Source organism: Osmerus mordax, chromosome 3 (genome assembly GCF_038355195.1).
Source record: "Osmerus mordax isolate fOsmMor3 chromosome 3, fOsmMor3.pri, whole genome shotgun sequence".
NCBI lineage: Eukaryota > Metazoa > Chordata > Actinopteri > Osmeriformes > Osmeridae > Osmerus > Osmerus mordax.
The window spans coordinates 4632534-4654923 of NC_090052.1; the positions used below are offsets into that span (position 1 = coordinate 4632534).

At 44.3% G+C, this 22390-nt stretch overlaps 5 protein-coding genes and 1 non-coding gene across 6 annotated transcripts in view; 5 read left to right on the forward strand and 1 right to left on the reverse strand.

The window, feature by feature from the left end:
• The first annotated feature begins 876 nt into the window (after nt 1-876).
• On the forward strand, nt 877-4526 carry chadla (chondroadherin-like a). The gene is made up of 7 exons (XM_067232100.1): nt 877-1026; nt 1233-1427; nt 1642-1943; nt 2408-2912; nt 3081-3767; nt 3926-4092; nt 4196-4526. Exons 1-7 carry the CDS (start codon nt 877-879, stop codon nt 4524-4526), a joined length of 2337 nt encoding a protein of 778 aa, XP_067088201.1.
• Nucleotides 4527-4942: 416 nt separating this feature from the next.
• Nucleotides 4943-5014, forward strand: trnaq-cug (transfer RNA glutamine (anticodon CUG)). Its single transcript has one exon. It is a non-coding gene; the product is annotated as a tRNA-Gln (tRNA).
• A 198-nt stretch (nt 5015-5212) lies between these two features.
• Nucleotides 5213-7092, forward strand: rbx1 (ring-box 1, E3 ubiquitin protein ligase). Its single transcript, XM_067233139.1, has 5 exons — nt 5213-5309; nt 5875-5953; nt 6135-6205; nt 6637-6722; nt 6844-7092. The coding sequence occupies exons 1-5, from the start codon at nt 5232-5234 to the stop codon at nt 6854-6856; spliced, it is 327 nt and encodes a 108-aa protein (XP_067089240.1). The 5' UTR covers nt 5213-5231; the 3' UTR covers nt 6857-7092.
• Nucleotides 7093-9082: 1990 nt separating this feature from the next.
• On the reverse strand, nt 9083-13493 carry st13 (ST13 Hsp70 interacting protein). The gene is made up of 13 exons (XM_067232430.1): nt 13372-13493; nt 12839-12976; nt 12506-12554; nt 12264-12357; nt 11840-11913; nt 11596-11662; nt 10928-11012; nt 10594-10704; nt 10341-10443; nt 9938-10054; nt 9720-9816; nt 9520-9614; nt 9083-9402 (listed from the first exon to the last, which is right to left on the reverse strand). The coding sequence occupies exons 2-13, from the start codon at nt 12946-12948 to the stop codon at nt 9271-9273; spliced, it is 1134 nt and encodes a 377-aa protein (XP_067088531.1). The 5' UTR covers nt 12949-12976; nt 13372-13493; the 3' UTR covers nt 9083-9270.
• Nucleotides 13494-13664: 171 nt separating this feature from the next.
• Nucleotides 13665-18409, forward strand: xpnpep3 (X-prolyl aminopeptidase 3, mitochondrial). The gene is made up of 10 exons (XM_067232985.1): nt 13665-13880; nt 14182-14304; nt 14492-14899; nt 15213-15397; nt 15564-15626; nt 15754-15867; nt 16315-16400; nt 16522-16705; nt 17710-17830; nt 17957-18409. Exons 1-10 carry the CDS (start codon nt 13811-13813, stop codon nt 18127-18129), a joined length of 1527 nt encoding a protein of 508 aa, XP_067089086.1. The 5' UTR covers nt 13665-13810; the 3' UTR covers nt 18130-18409.
• Nucleotides 18410-18844: 435 nt separating this feature from the next.
• The window catches only part of ep300b (E1A binding protein p300 b), a 34562-nt gene continuing 31016 nt past the window's right edge, over nt 18845-22390 (forward strand). The window contains exon 1 of the mRNA XM_067230709.1: nt 18845-20913. Coding sequence (XP_067086810.1) covers nt 20820-20913 — 94 coding nt within the window. The 5' untranslated portion in view covers nt 18845-20819. The remainder of the gene's footprint in view (nt 20914-22390) is intronic.

Here is a 22390-nt window from a genome sequence, read left to right on the forward strand (position 1 = left end):
GTGGGATTTCATTCATTTTTGCACAGCTCACTGGAAGGGAGAAGGTTGACATTGTCAATTGTTGGCCCTGATTTAAATGTATTGTTGATAGTTGCATTCCCCATTTCAAATCAGGTCTTCTCAATGAAATACTTTAGCAAATACTACACTCGGTCGGTGGTAACGGTGTCTTCTTAGTCCACCTCCAACCTGTCCGAAATGTATTGACCTGGTGTTAATTTAAAGAAGGGGGGCGCAGGTTCTTAGACTCACAACGCAAGAATTTGCCAAAGCCGTGTTTGAGACTCCTCACTCTTTCAAATGCACAGATATTTTAACAACGCAAAGTATAGTGTGTGCGTGAATAACCTAGCCTCACATCCGTCGGTCGCAGGTCAATTATCCTGATTGCGGAGCCGATACACTTATCGAAGAGCTATCGCATTGGATGAGGGATTATAGATTTCTGCAAGAAAGGTACTGCACATCTTTATTATTTTGAAAGATATTTCAGTTCTATACATTTTTACTCTTGGGTCTGATAGATTTAGGCTTTTAGGCAACTTTAGATAGGCTTTAGGAAGTCGACCAAATCCGTTACAATATAGCCTACAGTTTATTGTGTTTGTCTAATTTATAAATGTGATAGGTTATTTAGTATAAAGCCTAGTAGGATTATTACGATAATATTCTACTGAGGGTTTGTTTTAACCTCGTTTAATCAAACCAAGAGTTTTCTAATTTTATCAGAGCAATTGTATCCGTTTATTAGTCCTTGTTCAGTTGCACATTCTAAATTCACTGTAGGGCCTACGTAGCTTTGAATAAAGCGTAATGTAACGTAAATAAATACGTTTTATTCCAACACAGATGCATTCCTTAGCAGATTGCGTTACAATGCTCTCGGTCTGGGTGCTGATACTTTGGGCAGCAGTTTTGCCATCGCACGCAGGCAAGTGCCCCAAGTTTTGCATCTGTGACAGCTCTAAACTCACAGTAGCCTGCATCGGCAAGAATCTGACTGAAGTTCCACTCACCATAGATGAGGTAAATGTAAAATATCCCAAACTACTCATGACTTTATGATGGAAACCCCATGCATTCTTGCAATGATGCTGTCATTCCCGGTCTATTTAATGAATACGAATTTTTTTTACCCTATGAATAATTTTGTTCAAGATCAATATTTAATATAAATAATACAACAATATTATTACAAATTCCTCATACCTCCAAATGGTTTATTAATTTAGATCACAGTGAAACTGGACTTGAAGAACAACAATCTTCAGGTCCTGCCACCAGGCGCGTTCCTGCATACACCATATCTCACCCACCTCACCCTGCAGCGTTGCAACATCAGGACAGTGAAGGAGGGGGCTTTTCGTACCCTGAGTCGCCTGGTCTCCCTCAACCTGGCCAACAACAACATAGAGATCCTCTACCAGGTGAAAATTTTTGTATGTCCATTTCAGAATGCTGCTCACAACCCTGTGTCCTCTCCTTACCTGGTTATAGGTCTTGTGTGTAGATTTACACAAACAGGGGAACATGGGAGTTAACAACCTTCTGGACTGAAATACACATCTGTAAGTTTGTCCAATTGGGCTACATACTTCAGTCTCTGACTTCTCTATCATTCCTCCCCCCCTCCATCACCAGGAGTCCTTTGACGGCCTCTCCTCCTTGAAGCAACTGCAGCTGGAACACAACCGTGTTGAAGAGATCCGACTTGGGGCCTTCACTCAGCTGGGCTTCCTCAACATGCTCTCCCTCACACACAACCAGCTGGTCTACATCCCCAACATGGCCTTCCAGGGTCTGCACAACATTAAATGGCTGCGTCTTAGCCACAACTCTCTCAACAACCTGGCCACTGAAACCTTCGCCAGCCTCTTCACTCTCACACGCCTCAGCCTTGACCACAACGAGTTGCAGTTCTTCCCTTCCTCGACCATGACCAGGTGAGGTTGGGGTGGAAATATGTCTTAAAAAATGTAAATAATAATCTTTAACAAATGCTGACAATTTATAGTTGTTTGTTTTGAGTTTTATTAAACTTGCAAGCTGATACATAGCCTACAGACATTAACAAAAGTGCTTCTACCTTATGTGCGCTGATCCTACGGCTTGGTACTCCCTTTATAGTCTAAAGAATGAATGCTATGTAGGTTGTGAGGGGAGTCCCCCCTTGAAACCAGATGCCAGGACCATAAACAGACCATAAACCTGGCCTCCTATCTCCATCATAAATTAATAGTAACATCCCCGTTAGCTGCATTCCAGAGTAAGGGACATGTCAACAATAAGTATTTAGGGTTTGGACAATAGAGCATTAATTGTTTTCCCCCCCAATATATGTTCTTCTGAACAAACACACACACCCATCCACCCCTGTGTTTGACTGACGTCTCTTTATCCAACTCAGATTACCGGAGGTCACCCGACTTGACCTGAGCTTCAACCCAATGACCTACCTGGGCGAGGAGGCTGTGTCCATGCCCAAACTCACCCACCTCTACTTGGACCACATGTCCCTGCAGGACATTTCAGACACAGCTATGTCCCAGGCTCCTTGCCTCTCCCACCTGGACCTCAGCCACAACCAGCTGATGTACCTGGAGCCCCTCTCTGGACCCAAGCAGCTTGCGCGCCTTAACCTCACAGGAAACCCCATCCAGTGCAGCTGCTATCTGCGGCCCCTTAAGGTTTGGGCCAGGCAGAGCAAAGTGAAACTGCTGGGGGCCTGTGTGGGGCCCCCTCACTTGTCTGACGAGCCTTTGGAGGCAGTGGGGCCCCTGGAGATGCGCTGCCGGAGCAGGGAAGACATGCTGAACGAGGAGTTGGAGGAGAAGGTGCAGAGCAGGGAGGAGGCCCTGCCCACAGTCAAGCCTAAGAAGAAGACTAAGTGCCCGGATGACTGTGACTGTGATGTGAGTGGTCATCGTTAATACATTTTTATTTGGGTTCAGCTGTAGTAGTCAAAGTCTATGTCTCTGTATCAGATGTAATATTCAGCTATCCTACATATCCTTTAAACACAAGTCGTTGAATCCTCCTCATCACTGAATGCGACGTCTCTCTCTCCATCCCCTGCTTAGGTTGAGGCTCAGCATGCCACCTGTGAGGGACGGGGTTTTACCAAAGTTCCCCGTGGCTATCCCTCCACCACCCAGCTCCTGGATCTTCGTGGCAACCACTTCCACTATCTCCCTGGTAACAGTTTTCCTGGAACAGAACAGGTGGTGTCTCTGCACCTGGACTTTTGTAAGATCCATGACATAGAGTCTGGTGCCTTCCGGAGCATGAAGGGCCTTGTCTACCTTTACCTATCCAACAATGATCTCACCTCACTGGGCCCAGAGACCTTCACAGGGGCCCTGGAGCTCACCTATCTTCACCTGGAGGGGAATAGGCTTGCCAACTTCCCTGACGCTGCCCTCTCTGGCCTGTCCAGCCTACTGGTGCTCCACCTGGAGGGTAATGCTATTGCTAAGCTGGAGCCCTCAGGCCTGCTCTCTACAACCCCCGGGCTGAGAGGACTCTACTTGACTAACAACACTATATCAAGCATTGCCCCCGGCGCCCTGGACTCGACCCACCTTGATACACTTCACCTGGAGGCCAATAAGCTTCCAGAGGTGCCTACTCATGCTCTGTCCAAGACACCCAGTTTAGAGGAGCTCCGCCTCTCAGGGAATCCTATTCGCTGGGTTGGACCAAAGGCATTACTTCCTTTCTCTGGGCGTCTGAAGCAGCTCCATATGGATGATATGGGTTTGGAGAAGGTAAGGAAAACCATCAGCTGATGATCACGTCAGTAATAAATTCAATTGCAACCTCTTTTTTACATGGTCATCCCCTTCATCTATCCTCCATATCTTTTTTGTAGTCATGTCCTTCCTCTGTGTTGATAGGTGTGTGTGGTCTCCTCACTCCTCCTTAGATGGCCAAGGACTCACTAGCAGGACTAGGCTCTGGGCTGAAGGTGCTCTCTCTGGGGGGGAACCAGCTGAAGGAGCTGCCAGACTTGAGGCCCCTCTCTGGCCTGGAGGCCATCAACCTGGCTGGCAACCCTTTGCTGTGTGATTGCCTGCTGCTGCCCCTGCGCAGGTAAATCTGATTCACCCTCACAGACACACATGCAAATATGCCCTTGCACCTGTATACACAGTTAGGCTATCCGTTTCATTGCTCTGTTCCTTTCTCTGCCCAGGTGGATGGAGAAAGTTCCCCTAAAGACGACTGCCACTTGCGGTCACCCTCCTGAACTCCGCGGTCAGAATGTCAGACATGTCCATGTCTTCAAGGGCTGTCCAGAAGAAAAGGTCACCCCAGGAAAGTCCTTCAAGGGTCCAAAGACCCCAAAATCCAGCAAGCCTAAACCCACCATCCTTCACGTGACAAAAGGGAAAGTCAAACTGCCAGTAAGGGCCATAGCCAAGCCAAACATAGCCAAGCCCAATAAGGCCAAAGCAAAGCCTGAAAAGAAGCCCCCACTGACTGAAAATAACAAGAAGGCTGTACAGCCTAAATTACGAATTTAACAGACATACAATGAACATGAGGTGTTTTGGTGTACTGTTGAACTACATTGTAATGCCCGATCTGTCCAACAGGTGTCATACATGTCTACGATCAGAGACCCTAGTCTTGTTCTCTTTTTTCCTGTATGCACTATCGATGATTTGTCATACATAATAAATGGGAAGAGAATCAATAGAGTGTCATTTTGGAGTAGATTTTACAACAACCATTTTTACATTTATATGATGTAACTCCATCCCAATGAAATAGGGGTTGTGTTGAGTAAGTGAAGGTAAATAAAACCAATTCTGACCAGTCAGGCTAAGAACTGACAGAGACTCTGGGTGTTTTATATTCCAAGATGTCATAATGACTTAATGACAACATTGCAAATTTATGATATTTAAACAATATTTGTTGCAAAATAGCGCACAGCGGTTCTATGGTGTAATGGTTAGCACTCTGGACTCTGAATCCAGCGATCCGAGTTCAAATCTCGGTAGGACCTGTGTTTTGAACGTTTAAAATGTTAACTTTGAGAATGGCAGGATACAAACTTCGTAGCTCGACATTAAAATGTGGTTACATTCACCGATTATTTTTTGTACAACTATTTTGATATGTACATGCTGACTTCCCCTTTAAAATTCGCGCAGTACACATTTTCCCGGATGCACACTACACCAGTCTCGCGCATTCTCTACTTCAACGCTTTCAGAGTCAAGATGGCAGCAGCTATGGATGTTGATACCCCAAGTGGCACAAACAGTGGAGCGAGCAAGAAACGTTTTGAAGTGAAGAAGGTATTAATTTATGTACTGCTTTGATTAACATTTGGTTGTAACTTGTCAAACTAGGCGAAATCAGTCTTAACAACGTCAAAACCGGTTTTGCTAACGTTAGTCAGCCATTTGCTAGTAGCTAGCTAATTTAGCTAGGTAGCGGTTCAAGGTAGCATAGCAGATTAGGGTACGAAGAATGAATTTGCACTATGCTAGTGTCGTTAAAAGCTAGCAAGTCAACTTCCTGATTTGTGCCACAGAACTAAATGAGATAGATTGCGAGTTATTGTCAACTCAAAGGCGGCCATGTTGATCGCTAGTTAGAGTAGAGTTTTTCAATTACTGGAAGAAAGGCCACTTGACAGGCTAAGGCCAGCTAGCAAATGTAGCCTGTCACTAGCTAGGGTCGGGAACTAACACAGTAGCGTTAGTTCACCCATCATGTTGCACATCTGACCAAATAATTAGTCTATCGAATATTGACGCTGTGTGGACCTTAATTATTTCCAAATAATAACTTGTACTGAAACAAGACGACTGTGCTAAAATGTAGCCTTCTTTTACACATTTCTTTATTGCTCAATAGTGGAATGCTGTTGCACTCTGGGCATGGGACATTGTTGTGGACAACTGTGCCATCTGCCGGAACCACATCATGGATCTCTGTGAGTAGTTTCTAAAGAAATCTGAATACACGCCACCCTGCTTCTACCTCCTCTCACTACACTGGAGGCAATGAGTGAGGATAAAAGGAAGCTGGGAAATAAGTCTTTGTGGTCAATCCCATGACACTCCCTTTTAATATTGACAAACTGACATGTCCCCTGCTGTTCTGGTTCCATAAAGGTATAGAGTGCCAGGCCAACCAGGCTTCTGCCACGTCTGAGGAATGCACAGTAGCCTGGGGAGTCTGCAATGTGAGTAACACATTTTCTAGTGGTATTCTTCAAGTGTTACAAATAGATAGTCCAATTTGAAGTTGGAGTTTGTTATAAGCTACAATCTTAAAAATGTACACCATTAAAACTGACACATGCAAGTTCATACTTGCTGTAGTTTCACTTTAGAAAAAATGTTTTTAGTTGATGTGCTGTATTTACAAGGGAAGGGATTAAAGATGTTTGTCTGGGAGTCAGGTGGCTGAGCGGTTAGAGAATCAAGCTAGTAATCTGAAGGTTGCCAGTTCGATTCCTGGCCGTGCAAATGACGTTGTGTCCTTGGGCAAGGCACTTCACCCTACTTGCCTCAAGGAGAATGTCCCTGTACTTACTGTAAGTCGCTCTGGATAAGAGTGTCTGCTAAATGACTAAATGTAAATCTCATCCCTTCTTTTCAACTTTTGTTTTAGCATGCGTTCCATTTCCACTGTATCTCCCGTTGGCTGAAGACTAGGCAGGTGTGCCCTCTAGACAACAGAGAGTGGGAGTTTCAGAAGTGAGTATTTCCACCTGTGAAGTGTATTCAGTGTTACTGGATGAGCTGCAGTCATATAGAGCGATTGGAATGTATTGTGTTATCTCACAGACTGTCTGACCTCTTCCTTTCTCTTATGCAGGTATGGACACTAGGTGCAACACTCTGGACTCGGCCTCCTCTGCCAGTTTCACGCTTAGGCTATTGTTGTTTTGCCCTTCCTTTGTATCTCTCTCACTGCAACCAGTCTATCAAAGGACATTATTCCACATCTTTCCCTGTCATTGTTTTAGGTTAGCTAAAACAACCTTTTTTTAAGTTGGAATTTGCAATGTTGTTGTAAATTATAATTAAACATTGACGTTCGGCCAAACTTTCGTTTAAAATCTTTGGTCTAAAATGTTTACTGTGTAAACTTTTTCTAAACTTTTTACAAACCAGTACATTATGTGCATACTTTCATCGAAGGCAAACCATTTGGAATTCTAAAACATTTAATGAAGAGATTTATAGAAAAATATTATGGGGAAGGGAATGAGATGGCTACTTAGTGTTGTGAGGGGCTGCAGTGATTAAATGAGGGAATTAAGCAGGCAACCCTCATTTTTCTTCACACCTTTCTGTGTACCCCAGAGAATCAAAGGGGTTCTTCAACATTAAGTCCACAACATTTTGGGTAGCGTTAGTCCTTCTGGTGGAGGAAACTGCTTATGCCCCCTCACTACTACCTACTGCTTCTTTCTACTTCAGATAGCAAGGCTGTCTTATGTCGACTAGACACAAAAGTACAGCTCTAAAACCAATACTTTTATAACATACCCCTCCGTCTCCCCAAAAATTCCTCAGCCATCACTCCTTTCTTAACCTTTGTCCAACATGTCAACAGGTTTATCATCACATTGAACCCCTAGAATGCTCTATGGCACAATAACAGTAGATTCATCCTTTTATCCATATTGTATAATTGGAAAGACTGTCAGTTCCTTTTGCAAAAGCTTTGATTGGTTAGAGGGTTTCCTCTGGAAGGGGATGAGGCCTAACTTGACTCACCAGATGGTTTGTTACACATAACCACCTGGGAAGTTGTCCTTGGAAAAGGGCAGGTGATTGCAAGAATCATCTATAGCTGCCAGAAGTTCCTCATAAGATGCTGATCCACAAACTAAGAACTTTGAGCTTGGCAAAAGCTCTCACAAGGTTAGGTGAAGTCTCCTAGCTGCACAATGGTATCTATCCCACAGTGCTGTTGAAGTTACTGTAGACCTTCATTGCTAAGGTGTATTTTATTCAATTATTCAACTTTTGTTTCCCTATTTTATTATTTTGCGGATGGTCCTCCCTTTCCTCCTGTGACACCACTTGATTGAGTAATACTCCCCACTGATACTGAACCTTTAGTGATCTGACTAGTCCATACAGACAGATCAGGCACTGACCCTGGCCAAGTGTGGATCCATGTGGCAGGGAGAAAAGCTAATCCTCCAGAAATGAGCTGGAAGGATTAGCAGGCTAGTACAGGTGAGAACAGCCTGTTGGCCACAATTCTTCAGTGTTACAGGCTCTACATGACACACTGGATGTATACATAAACCACTGTGACGACATACTCTTACCATTGTGATTACAAACCATTATGATTACAGACTTGTATAGTCAGCACACGTTATCAAAGACAACTTAAATTCAACCTAACCATGTTATCCACTAAAGGAAATACAAACTAGAATACAACTGCCAGTTTTGCAACAACCAAAATTTATTGATTTGAATTTATATTTTCAAACATTCAAAATCAAAAAGGACAGATGAATGCATTAAATTGCTTTTTTGCATTTGGAAGGAGAGACACAGGAAACGTGTTACATTACAGTGAAGGTGAGGAAAACGTTACAAAACCTGAGGGAAAAAAACTTTACTGGAAACACCCTACTGTACACATCAACTCCTGATAACAGACAGGCAATGGTTTGGTCAGCTCACTCGAGATCCCAGAAAATGAACCATCAGTGGATTCATGATGTCTTGACTTTGCTGGTAGCTTTTAAGTGAGAGGTTCAGTGTGACTATTCCAGACTGAGGTTAAAGGTAGATCAACCGGTATGCAAGCACAGCCCTAAAGGAGATGGATGGGGAGATTGAAGGGATTCTACATGATAAGGCTCAAACAGGCCTAACTCCCCATCAACAACCATTAAGCAGGTTTTTGCCGAACCACGAAGTGCAAATCGCCATAAAACGGCTGGCCCCCAATTAAGAACATTAAGATTTTAGTTTCTGTTTCCCCTCCCTCCCTCCCAAACCCTTGGCTAGAGTAAAATATGTGGCATGCCTCTCTTTAGCGCCCCCCCCCCCCCCCCCCCCCCCCCCCACACACACACACACACACACACATTTGTATCTCATACAAATCTGCCTGCCTCCCCATTTGACTCAGACACAGTGGAAAACTCAAGTCGATGCTTCTTTGCGCTGCAGGTTAACTTCCACTTAAAACTCTCACCACCTCCTAATCTCCTTTCCTGATCCCCCCCACCAATTTCTGCTCTGCCTTCCTCTCTTCTTCGCCGGCTTATGCTTGTGGTCCTCCAAACTTGGAGCTCAGCTTGGTGATGAGAGCCATGACCTTGGGGTTGCCCTGATACTTGGCAATGTTGGCTGGGTTCTGAGCCACATCCTGGAAAGCTGCCATCACCTCAGGGTCCTGGACGACACCACATACACGATTAGATATGCAGTAAGACATAGCACCCCAACAGTGTTTTCAGATCTATTGAGAAACTAGGCAACAGGTGTGGCGGGGAGACTTGTGTCCCTTTACCTTCATGGCGTTCAGCACTTCTGGATCGTTGAAGAGGTCGCCCAGTCCTGGCATGCCGAACGGAGATGCTCCACCTCCAAAGCCACCGGCACCACCTGGAGGTCAAGACAACAGCAATGCAATTAACCCCAATACATACTACAGTGCATTTAAAAATGATACGGTTGATGTGGGGTGTAACCATGCCCCCTCTTTCTCACCTGGGAACCCTGGGAAACCTCCGGGCATCCCGGGCATCCCTCCTGGCATCCCTCCGGGCATTCCCCCCCCTCCTGCTGCTTGTCTGGCCTCCTCCTCCTGGGGAAGGAAACACAGGACAGATAATGTAGCCAGATGACATTATCCTCCCACTTCACTGTCCCAGTCCTCTCCCTGCTGCTGGTGGTTCCCCTGGCGGTGCCCCTGGCGGTGCCCTCACCCTCTGGGCTTTCTCATGCTCCTCCTTGGCTTTCTTGATCCTGTCCTTCTTCTCCTGGAGCTCACGCTCATCCCTCTTGCGCTGATATTTGCGTCGGTGCTCGATGATTTTATTTGCCTGGGGAAAATAAAGCGAAACCGTGAGAAATGAAAGCAGAGAAATTCCACGAGAGAAAATAGATTAATTAGGCGAGTGATGTACAAACAGCTCATATATCGAAAAGAACAGCCTAAGAGTTCGGATCGTATGTGCACATTTCTAACAGTATTTCGGTGATCAGTCAAGGAACGGTCTGCATTTACTAGCTGCAGCACCAAGTAACCACATATTAAACCACCAGGAGCAGTGAACAACAACAATTATAGTAGCATCTTAATTTCAGTAACAATAACATCTCAAGTACCTTGGGCTGGACCTCTTTCAGCATGGCACTAGCGTCATCATCATAGTCCAGCTTACAGGCAGTGGCCAGGTCCTTAGCTGCTTCCTCCCAGTTCCCAAGCAACCTGATACACAAAACAGGAGGAATCAGTTGAGGGGTAGGATGGAACGCGAGTTCCCAAATCCCGATTCTTTCCATTCATGCTTGGGTACTTTCAAACAATATGGCATGCCGATCGCTATTGCGAGTTGGTATTTTATGTCCAGCAGCGTACTTGTGAGCCTTGCCCCTCCACTTGTAGGGCTGTGCAGAGTCTGGGTTGATGTCGATGGCTCGGTCACAGTCTCTCTTGGCTGCGTTGGGCTTCTCCATCCGGATATAAACGCTGATGAAGAGCAGGGGTTGGTTAGTATCATGCAGCTGTGTCCATGTAGAGCAGTGTGTCCAGGGTTAGAGCATTGCAGAGGCATCTTAAATATATGACAGTCTTACAACATTTACTTGATTTATTATTTTTTTTTTAATAAAATGCTTAATAAACGTAAGCTCTCCCTGGATGATCTTGTTGTGTTAGCGGGGCTACATTGTTCTAAAGCTTGGGAACACACCTGGCCCTCTTGGCATACAAGATGGCTAAACATGGGTTGAGCTTGATGGCCTCAGTGAAAAGGTCCAGGGCTTTCTTCAGGTCACCTAGATTTAACAAGAGGAAAATGGGTAGAAACATTACTTGTGAAGATAAAATAAAAACTGCTGAGAGACAAGACTACCTACTAGGTTTGGGTATCGTTTGTGTTTTTACAAAACAATGCCAAATCGATACTTTAAAAATGGTTCCGGTGCCTAAAGGTTGCCTGAACCGATACTTAAAAAATAAAGAATGACAAAAGAGCAACAAAACGATGGTGGATGACAGTATAGAACTGCTTTTTCATTACAATTAAAAAAAAAAAAAATCACTTGTCTGCCAAGTTCCTTTCCGTGTTCAGACTTGCATTCACGTGAATTCTCTCAGTCGGGAAATGGTTTTCCTGATTATTCCGACACCACATGAATGCAGTAGGCTATAATTCAACTAGCGATCATGTGCAGTGATGATGCTTCTTACGTCTGTTTCAGAGCAGAGGTCACATTTTTCAAGCGACAGCTCAGGCATTTAAGTGGCACCGAAATGAGGCACCGGAATCTGCGTTCTGATTTGGTCCAGTACATACCGGTCATGTAGGTACTGGTGCCATATTAACACCGGGTTTAGGTTCCCAACCCTACTACCTACCCTCTCCTAATGCATCGATGGCCTCCGTCTTTTTCTCATTGGCCTGATCCATCATTTCCTCTGTGACCTGAAAGAGTAGGAAACAGTTGTCTAGAATGCCTTCTTAAAAGGCATGGCACGCGTTCAGGTGTAAGACATAGCTTCAGTGCTGTACATTCGGTGCTGATGGTGTTCTTTATGCATTATTGATGTTGACAGCCAATTCCTGAGCCTTATGAGCGGAGATTCTCTAGTATGGCCTCACCTCCAGGTTTTCAAAGTCTCCCATCTCCTGGGGTTCATCTGTGTCTGGTTCAATCACCCCCTCATTGTCAATCTCTACACGACAAAAGTGGCACGTTAGGGATTAATAAGTGCTAAGAACATGTGGTCTGAATTATGTCAGAATTTGAAATAATGTAATTCCTCAGGAATGGAATGCATTGTAAGAATTGCTCAATCCATGCTTGGCAGTGGATTGAGCTGTGAACAGTGCTGCGCTGTTGACCCAGTGGTCACGACTTTGTAGCACTACAAACTCAATGAGCCTCTCTCTCTGTTTACATGTTTGATCAAGAAAAGGGGAAGGAGTGACAAAATAACCGCCTGGATTGGAGCGCTTCTCAAAGGAATGACTCATAGGATTTGCATAGTGACTTATTTATGTACATGTGTTTGAGTCAAGGTACCTAGGTCGCTCTCCTCACTCTCAGAGGACATGTTGGGCTCAGCAGAGGAATGGGCTGAGGTACGGGGAGGGGCTCCAGCACACGGACAACCACCCTGTAACAGAGGAGGGAGGAGACAAGTGAATGGCTGCATCAGCAGTGGGTCTTCTAAACACGTACAACTATTACAAAATATACCATTACACCGTTTCAATGTCACAAATGGTTAAAACTGCGTTTATAGACTTGGTACCGTTCCTTACCTTGCATGAAGAATCATTTCTGGGTGCTAGTGGAATATTGGCTCCCATTCTGAAACAGTTAATATGATCATTATACACACTGTGATGCACGATGTTTGTTTGTGCTATCGGCTATGGCCATTTAGTTGCAGTCCCACCACCCGTTCTGATGCACTCTGGAGTACGGTCTGTGTGGGTGGGCGTGACTGCGGCAAGATTATTTTTTAACGTAGAAATAACGCAGTTTGAGTGAAAACACTGTTAAAAAAGAGCTTGCGAACCATGTTAAAAAACGTTGAAATGGGCCGCAAATGCAACTGAGAATGTTCACTAATGCAGAAAGCGATTACTGACCCCTTCAACCAGGCCCGAACAAAGCCAAGTTCGGGCAGGTGCAATATGGATGGATTTGAACCGCATAGTTCCACAAAAGCCTTCAACTCTGCCACTTTCTGGGAGTCCATTCTGGTCTCTCAGGTCCACCACAACGCACTAAAGAGAAAAACATATAAACCACAGTTATCGTATGTTACAAGCTAGCTAGCGTGATTTGTGGTGAAAGAGTTAGACTAGCTAGCTATAGCATGCAGGGCTAATCTGAGCCGAAGTGGCTAGTTAGCTAGCAAACAAATGAGCTACTCAGCAACCCACTGCTGTAGAACGCACAACAAATGCAGTCAATGTATTCCTAAAACCTCTGTCAGGACACGTGCATTGGCTAACGCAACTTCCAGTGTGGATCTGGTTAGCTGGAAGGTTCTAGAATTTGGACGTTAGCTAGCTATCTAGCCGTGCCTCGTGATAGTTTTGAAGCAACAAAATAATGCGAACATTCAACAATGGCTCATCACATGAATTACAATGGAGAAAATAATTCGGTTCGCTACCTGTGCGAGCAGTAAAATCTTCAATGGCAAGCAAGCAGAGAGGCGGAAAGGGTGCTCCCAAAGCTTCTCTCAATTTCTAGTGTTGGTCTGACAATTTTACTCAGGCTTAAATGAAACAAAAATTAATGGCAATCAAAACAGCGAGGTCCTGTCGTATGGAAACGACTTCAGTCGCAAACAAATGATGTCATATAAGGTCCGTCCAATTATCAAGCCCACATTTAACATCTCCACCAATGGCAATGCAGGTCTTAAAGGGGAGGTCAATCTGTCTCCTTCCCATGGGCCGTTAGCAGTGCAGTTTAATCGATATAAATCGTTTCGCTGTCTGTAACGTTGGTTTCAACATGTAGACGTTTACAGCGCGTTTCTACTCACGTTTTTATCAGTAGCGACATGGTGGAACTTAACGGTCGCTGACTCATATTGACCTACAGCAATGTTGCCCTTATCTAATATTCTTACCAGATCGTCTGTCAGATTGCTTTCATCCTCTAATTTGAGTCAAGGTTAGGCTTGATATCTTATTTGGGTTATGTACTTTGAGTTCCTATCCCAAAAGATTATCTAGCAAATAACTTGTTAGCAAGTGCCTTCGTTGTCAGTACGTAAATGTGTTATGCAAGTGGTCTTATATGTTTTGTAAGACCTGATATTGTACTTAACTACAAGGACTATTACTTCTTTGTACTGCTAAATGTCTAATTTAGTAGAAATTCTGTACCATGATTTGTCAGCAGCAGAATTTGCCGTTACTCATTCAGTAAAAATCCAGAAATCCTCTGCTAACTGGAAGAAACTTGTCTGTAGGGTGGGTCTGGTGTCCATGTAGACATGTGTCGGTCAAACCCGGAGGTTGGACGAAGAAGAAGGTTCCACCAAGATACCTTGGCCAACCAAGTCCATTCACACATCCACACCTTATCAAACATGGTAAGTCTGTTCATTATGGGTCATCATATCCCAAATGTACATGAAATCAAAACTCAGTAAATGTATTGTAGGCTACACAAATCTAACACAAACGCAGATCATAGCTCAGAAACTGTTGTTGTTTTGTAACATGGCGCTTCCGACCATTTCAGTATTAGAAGTCTTCCTGTTTCCATCACTGTCCTAGGTGAGGTGACCCCAGGCCTGACCCAGACAGAGTATGAGCTGCGCAGACACAAGCTGGCCTCACTCATCCAGGCCCAGGCGGATCGTCTGGGACCCGATGCTTCCTCCAGCTCTCATGTGGTGGTGGTCCTCTCCCACCCCACCCGCTACATGACCAATGACATCCCTTACCCCTTCCACCAGAACCAGGATTTCCTCTACCTCACAGGCATCATGGAGCCTGACAGCGCCCTGGTCCTGTGTGGGAGCGGATGTCCAGACCAGGCCATCCTCTTTGTGCCCCGGAGGGATCCGGCCCGGGAGTTATGGGATGGACCCAGATCAGGGAAGGATGGGGCGAGGGCGCTGACAGGAATAGAGAGGGTCCACAGTACTGAGGAGCTAGGCCTGATCCTGAAGAGCCTCAAAGGTACGTGAAGGCCGGGGGGGGGGGGGGGGGGGTTGTTGTCTCTGATCTTGTGTACCATTTACTTATACTTTGATTTAGTTCTGTAGACAAGAAGTCACAATTTGGTCCATCAAAGGAACCTTCTTCCCAGAGCAGTTCGTCCTGCATTGGTTAAAAGCACTAGAATTATGATGGCACTTTTTCTTGTGGAATCCTGCACTACAGTAAAGGGCATCATTTACTTTCAAACTATTCAGATTCTTTGGGGAAAACACTGTCTGTGGGGCGTTGCTGCTACGTGCTCACTTTTCCTCCCTCCTGTTGTCTCTTTCAGGCAGCAATGTGTGGTATGACGGCTCCCAGCCCTGCCACCCTCAGCTTCATCAGAGCCACGTCAGGCCTCTGCTGGAGGTGGGCCCCATGGTGCGCTCCCTCCGGCCCCTCACACACTCCCTCAGGGCCGTCAAGAGCCCTGCCGAGGTGGCCCTAATGACGGAGGCTGGTTGCATAACGGCACAGGTAACTGGGATTTAGCTCAACGTGGGAGCCATTTCCATGTTGTGCCCTTGTTTTGAAACAGGCACATTTTTGATAGTCATAATTGTAGAGCTATATGCAGTGTTTAAACTGTATATAGGAAAAGTGGTGAAGCTACTTCATGAGAAGTGTCTGTGCTGGTTTTCAGGCCTTCAGAAAGACGATGGGTATATGTCATGGGGACGTTGATGAAGCTCTGCTGTATGCAAAGGTGAGGTACATGCATTCAGTTCAGCAGCCCTGGTTGTCCCAGAGAAAGTATCCAAGTATGGTATTTGGAACTAAATCTTTCTCAGTGAAAAAGCAATCCATTTGTTTCTGTCTCCTTCTCATCTCAGTTTGATTTTGAGTGCCGTGCCCATGGAGCCAACTTCCTGGCCTATCCTCCTGTGGTGGCAGGTGGAAACAGAGCTAACACGCTTCATTACATAAACAACAACCAGATGGTCAAGGTGAATCTGTTAGTGTTTTTTACGAAAGGACCTCACCAGGGTGGGACAGACATTTTTACATGTATTCAATTTGGAGCTGTTTCATCCAAAGTGACATCCAAATAGTGTATACAGTAAGTGCAGATAATCTAGGACCAGAAGTGCACAGGTCAGTGCCAAGGAACTGTCTGTATTTTGACTGTGCAACAATAACACCAATACAATACTGTATGTTACAATAAAATAATAACATACAATAATGCATAATTCTGATGATAGGACAGTGAAACAACAAGTACAGTGCAACAGATATCATCCTTCACAGCACCGAATTACACATAACTAAATGTATACCATCTAAAATGTGACATTTTGGAAGCCTTCAAAGCTGCTCAGCCTACACCCAGCAATACTTCTCAGCCATATTCATTATATTTGAACTTTTTTTTTCTCAATTGTTTTTCTCAGGCTGGGGAAATGGTTCTGCTCGATGGAGGATGTGAATATTTTGGTTACGTTAGTGATGTCACTCGAACCTGGCCAGTGAATGGAAAGTAAGTAGGATTTTCACAAGTGGGACGACGGTACTAAAATAAACGACTCCCACTGTCTTCCATTTTCACCTTTCTGTGTGTGGCCCTCTCACTTGCCCTTCCTCTGTCCTCTGGACCCAAGGTTCAGCCCGGCCCAGGTGGAGCTGTACGAGGCGGTGCTGGAGGTGCAGAGAACCTGTCTGTCTCTGTGCTCGCCAGGGGTCAGTCTGGACCACATCTACAGCACCATGCTGGCCCTGCTGGGCCGGCAGCTCCGGAGGCTGGGCCTCGTCAGGACCTCCACCTCTGATGCTGACGCTGTAAAGGTAGGCTGTTTTACACAGAGGGACTATTACCAAATGCATACGGATATCAAGTTTGGAACTTAATTTGGTTTAATTAAAGGGATGGAGTCTAGACCAATACTTTAGTAACTTAAACCCAAATACCCCATAGTCATGGTGTGAGGCCAATGGGAGTGGTTCATACTCCCACCGGGACACTTAGCTGAAGTTAAACCCCAAATCAAGATATAGAGGAGTGGGGACATAAACCATGTGACTCTGCTTATCCATCTCTGCCAAATGATGGCTGCTAGTTCAGTTGAATTACTTAACCAATGATCATTGAATGACTTGAGTTCTCTGCCTTCCCAGAATAACAGAACGGTGATAGGGAAAAGGAGCATAATAAATATAGACCTTGTTGAATTAAAGTATTAAACTATAAAAACAGAATTAATAGTGATTTTTGTTGTTGTTGTAAGGAGCAATGTAAAGTTCCTGATGCAGGTTTATCTTAATAAACTGATGGTAACTCAGTTTAGGTATTTCACCTAAAATAATATTTTATCGATTTAACATGAGTTAAACAAATGAAAGTGTAAATAAAGAAATCTGAACACTATCAAAAACACTTACAGCTAACACTTACAGCTAGCATATCTTAGGAGAAGGAATCTAGGAGCTTGCTATGTTGAGTGTTTATTTTGACTCTTCCAATGGTCTGTGGTCAGGAAATGACTACGTTCTTCTGGACAATTTAAAGTATGAAATAGTGACCTAATTACACCCTTCTTACAGCACAATATCCTAGTGTACTACCTATAATAGAGACACTGCTGTAGCAGTTCAACTCAGACAAATGGTACAATAAGGCTCTTTTTAGTTCCATTGTAACAAAAAAAGTACACCAGCAATGAAATCTGTAATGCCACAGCAATTTAACATAAGTATGTCTCCCAACCCAAACATGGAAAGCAATGCCTTTTGAAGGTTAATAGAGAATTAATGAAGAATGCATGATTGCTTCCATCTTTTGATTTCCCCAGGCTGCTAAAAAGTACTGCCCCCACCATGTCGGCCACTACCTGGGTATGGATGTGCATGATACCCCTGAGCTGTCCCGCTCCCAGCCTCTACAGCCAGGCATGGCTATCACTATTGAACCAGGTAAGCCTGTGCATGACCAAGACATTTCACCACACACATTCACTTACCTCAAGGCACACCCAATAGTATTTTTCTAGCTAATGCATTTGCACACTATTTGGTCCATCTATCCTCCATGTCTACCAGGGCTGTACATCTGTGAAGATGATGACCAGGTTCCAGAGAGGTTCCGAGGGCTTGGGGTGAGGATAGAAGACGATGTTGTGATAAGAGAGGAAGGAGGACCTCTGATTCTGTCCTCTGACACTCCCAAAACCATCTTGGAGGTGGAAAGCGCTTGTGCTCAGAGATCAAGCTGATGGAGGGAACTTACAAGGACACTGGATTCATCTTTGGGCCAGTGGGAGGGTGTTCCTTCGTGGTCAGAGTGCTTAGGAGCAAATGTGAATCAAAAAAAATCATTAACTCCTTCCTTCGTAGGCTGAATGGGAGCACTTTGTGGATTCTAAAATGACTTGTCTTTTCTCAGTTGGTGTAAATGTTCATGTTTTCATCATCCTATCTTTTATAGAAATACGACAAACCACTTTTTTTGCCCCCACAATAAAATCACATTTTACAGGTTCAATGCAAAACATCAAGCGAAGGATAATGGCTGCTTGCTTTTGCCTAGTTAGTAAAGATGAGTATTTGACCGTTTGGTTTCAGTTATATCACTAAACCGCACAGACGGTTAGTTTGTACAGTATGAGGCAGCATAATATTCGCGTTTTGGATTGATGAGTTCAAATCCAATTTACAATGTTTGTTACCGAGGTAAATGGTTAGCGAGTTATGTGCGCAGAGCACTCGTCCCATGTCCACCCATGGTGCGGTGGAACACGACTGCCCCCTACAGATGATAGAGGGGGTATTGCAACTCCGAGAGAATACGAAAGTACTATCCGGGCAATACCGAACACCAACCCCCCTTCACGCCTAATGTTGCTGTACCTCCAACCCTCCCCCCGTATCAGAGGAGTAGAAACAACAAGCCGCCATTTTGTTTGTGCGGACAGACCGAAAGAGGCAGGAGATACCGAGAAAGAGCGACTTCAGCACCGATAACTGTCACTCCGGGAGCCGCCGGTGAATGAGTGGCGGTGTCGTATCGGAGCGCAAACAGGGATAAAAGTAAAAATCTGTGATAAGAGTGAAGACAATCGAGGCTGTGAAAAAGGAAATTCTATTTGAAAATCCAAGGAAGGGGGTGTTTTTACGGAGCGGAGACGGAGAGGCGGAAGAGGGCAATATATTTTAACGAAGGAAAACCTGCGAACGGAAGAAAAAATGGAACATGAAAAACCATTATGAGCCCATCACCGCAAAAAGAAAATGTCCGCAAATATATCAGTAATGATAAATTGCCCGTAGGCATTAAAGAAAAATAAAAAAGGGCAAAAGCCGTATTTTAAGAAAAGGAGAAATTTCCAGGGTAAACGCGAAGGGGGGCATTCTCCATCACAAAGACTCAATGAAAGGATTTTGTGGACCCAAAATATTTAGGGGGTGTTGCTATCATTATCAGACGGATCCGAAGCTGCCCACTTCTGAAATAACCACAATATTGTAGCGACCCCCCTCGCTTTATCAGATTTTCTCTCATCGTTATTCTCCTGTTCTTGGTTGGGATTTTTTTCCTTCAGTTGCATGGCAAGACAAATCAGTATACGCAGTGACAGATTCTTGCGATATTTATCAACGGTTTCATGTTTTGTAATCAAAGGTGTTCCGATTGCATTAGGCTGCGTTATTTTACTAGCAGTGAAATCAGTGCAATTTCTTTGAAGCCCAGGGCAAGTATCCCTATGGAACGTCCTCTGCTAAATAAAACTAATTGGATCAATCTGATCGGCCATTGATTGGGAAGAACTGTGATTTCTGAAACAATTTCGGGAAAGGAAGATCATCCTACGCGTCGGAAAGCAATTCTCGCCAGCAGACTGAATGTGAAAACTCAATTGTTGAGGATTTTTGCAACCATTTTTAACCTAACTGGCTGCAATTGGCATATTCGCGCAAAGGGGTGCAGCATCCAAGTGTGCAATACGAGTCCGTTATTTTTGACTGCCTTGCATTGACGAACGAACATCCAATTGCACGATGTAGTCTGCAAGAACATCCTAAGAGAAAGTTATGATGCATGGAATTTGACATTTCCAATAGAACTCTTTGTGAGAGCAATTTATTGCAAGTGAATGGAACTTGATTAGGCTTTTTCTGCAGAACTGCATTCGATGCTGATAATCTGTTGACAACACTGTATGTCGTTTTTGCAGGGTTAAATGGTCGCCGTACATGCATTAAATGCACTTGAAACCACTGTCACCTAGCCTACTAAAGCTGGACATCGCGATTTAACATCCCACCAATTGGCCACCTTGTTTGTGGTGATGCTGGGAACAAATTGCATTGACTGCAATGGAAAGCCAGACCAAGTGGAAGATTTATCCATTTTCGGGGCTCTCATAACTGTTGCATGAGACGAGGCCCCCAAAGTTACGACCGGGGAACGTTTGGACTACGTTCCATTATCAGATCCCCATATTTATTTCCCCGGCCTTTTGACCTAATCTGAGCAGTGTAGAATTAAACACTCAATTTCGCCGCCGACTATGGCGGAAAAGACTGATGCTACCATGGAGGACAGTTCTTGGGACAATTTCAGCGTTGCCGAAGAGGCTACATGAGGTTGTCGAAGGCCTGCACACTTATCTTTTTCACCGACTCCACCTTCCCACCTCCTCCTGTTCAAGTCAGAGAAAATCTATAAAGGAACAAAATATCCGACAGGGGAGGGGGATTGATAGCTACAGCGAAGGATAAATCGAGAGTGGAGCCCTGAAAGGAAGAGTTGAACGCAATCGCCTTCTTTCCCCCTACCGTCCCCAAACGGTGGGGGAAGAAACAAAAACGTTTAACGGAGGTCCAAAAGGAATCGGAAGGACGCTTACAAGGGAATACTTTTATCCTTTGTGGACCTACAGCAAATTGTTAATTCGTGAAAAATATGGCCGATAATGTTCTGGACTCCGGCCCGCCTTCAGCCAAGAGGCCTAAACTATCCTCCCCGGCTCTCTCAGTGTCTGCAAGCGATGGAAACGGTAAACATATTGCATGCATATCTGCAAAATATACCATTATTTACCAAACTAGATACAGGTTTTTCAGATTTCTGTGTATTCTTTGAGCTGGTCTAGATTGCTTGCACACATCAGTCGGCTAGCTAGCTAGCTAAACATTACGTGTGGGAGTATAAATCATTGTAACCAAGTCAAATCTTGTTATTGTTGTACTAAATGACTTGTAATTATGAAAGTATTCTTAGCTAGCGAGCTCACAGATAAAAGCACTGTATTCGTGTGTTGAGTGTTTTAATATGGTAAATGTAGCCAGTATTAATGTGGTCAACCGGCAAAAACGTTACTTGGTAAGTCAGTTTTCTGCCTGCCAGGAACAATGGGACATGCAAGTTGTGTCAGATCACTGCCCAGCTACTTGAGGATGGTTCGCGAGCTAGCTAACGTTAGCAAGTTAGCCAAAATCAATTACTAATATCAGGGTAGGGCTATGTTGTTTCCGACAGACATTTGGGTTCGTGTGAAATTCTTAAGTGACACAATTAAAAGCCTCTTACTCGGCGTTTGAAGAGGTTTCTCAAAATAGCGGAATCGTCTTCGCAGAGTCCGCTATTGCTTGGGAGCAAAACCGAGGGCAGGGAGGTTTAATCAGTTATTTATTCATTTGACTAAATGTAGAGCTAGCAAGTTTTGTAGAAAGTGTGGAAATGCCTAACTTGCCTAAATACTCACGAACGCTGGGCCCTCATCACTTTGCCCCGTGTCTCTGATTCAATGAAGTTGAGCACTGCATTGTTGTCTACTGCTGCTGGCTTGATGATAGCGAAGTACTTCGCAAGCTGACTAAAATATTGCCAACATTCTAACGGTCACATCTGCCGCAACAACATAGCAGGTGAACGTAACGTGTGATTTGCACACAGACATGGAGATTCTGGCATTCTGGATGCAGTTGTTTAATAGACTGAATTGATTCTGTCTGCTTGGTAGCCTTCAATATGGCTCTTTATCGCTTTTGTCTGACTATTGCGCCCCTCTTGACTTGTGGCGGCTATAACTGTAGTTTAAAGATAATGGTTGACTCTCCGACATCTACAACGTACTAATCCAAGGTTTGATAAAGTCAGCATATCTGATTTAAAATAAGACTATTTGCTCAGAAACTCTAGAAAGACAGTGGCTGTTGAAAAACCTTTTTTTGGTGGATTTGTTCGGCTAAACTCTATGTGGAACCAACAATAAAATAATGAATCTTTGCAAACATGTCTGAATTGAATGATATGAAGCCGACCAGATAACCCTATAGATAAGACTTTTAAGGGAATCAAGCAGTGACGAGGGATTTAAAGTGTGATTCATGGATAGGCATCCTACAACAACTGGATCTGTCAGTTCTATCTGTACCATAGGTAATGGTTAGGTGTGACCCTTTTGTGATCAATGGTGAGGGATTCAATGGCTATGCAATAATGTTGATAACCTCAGATGGGACACTTATTTG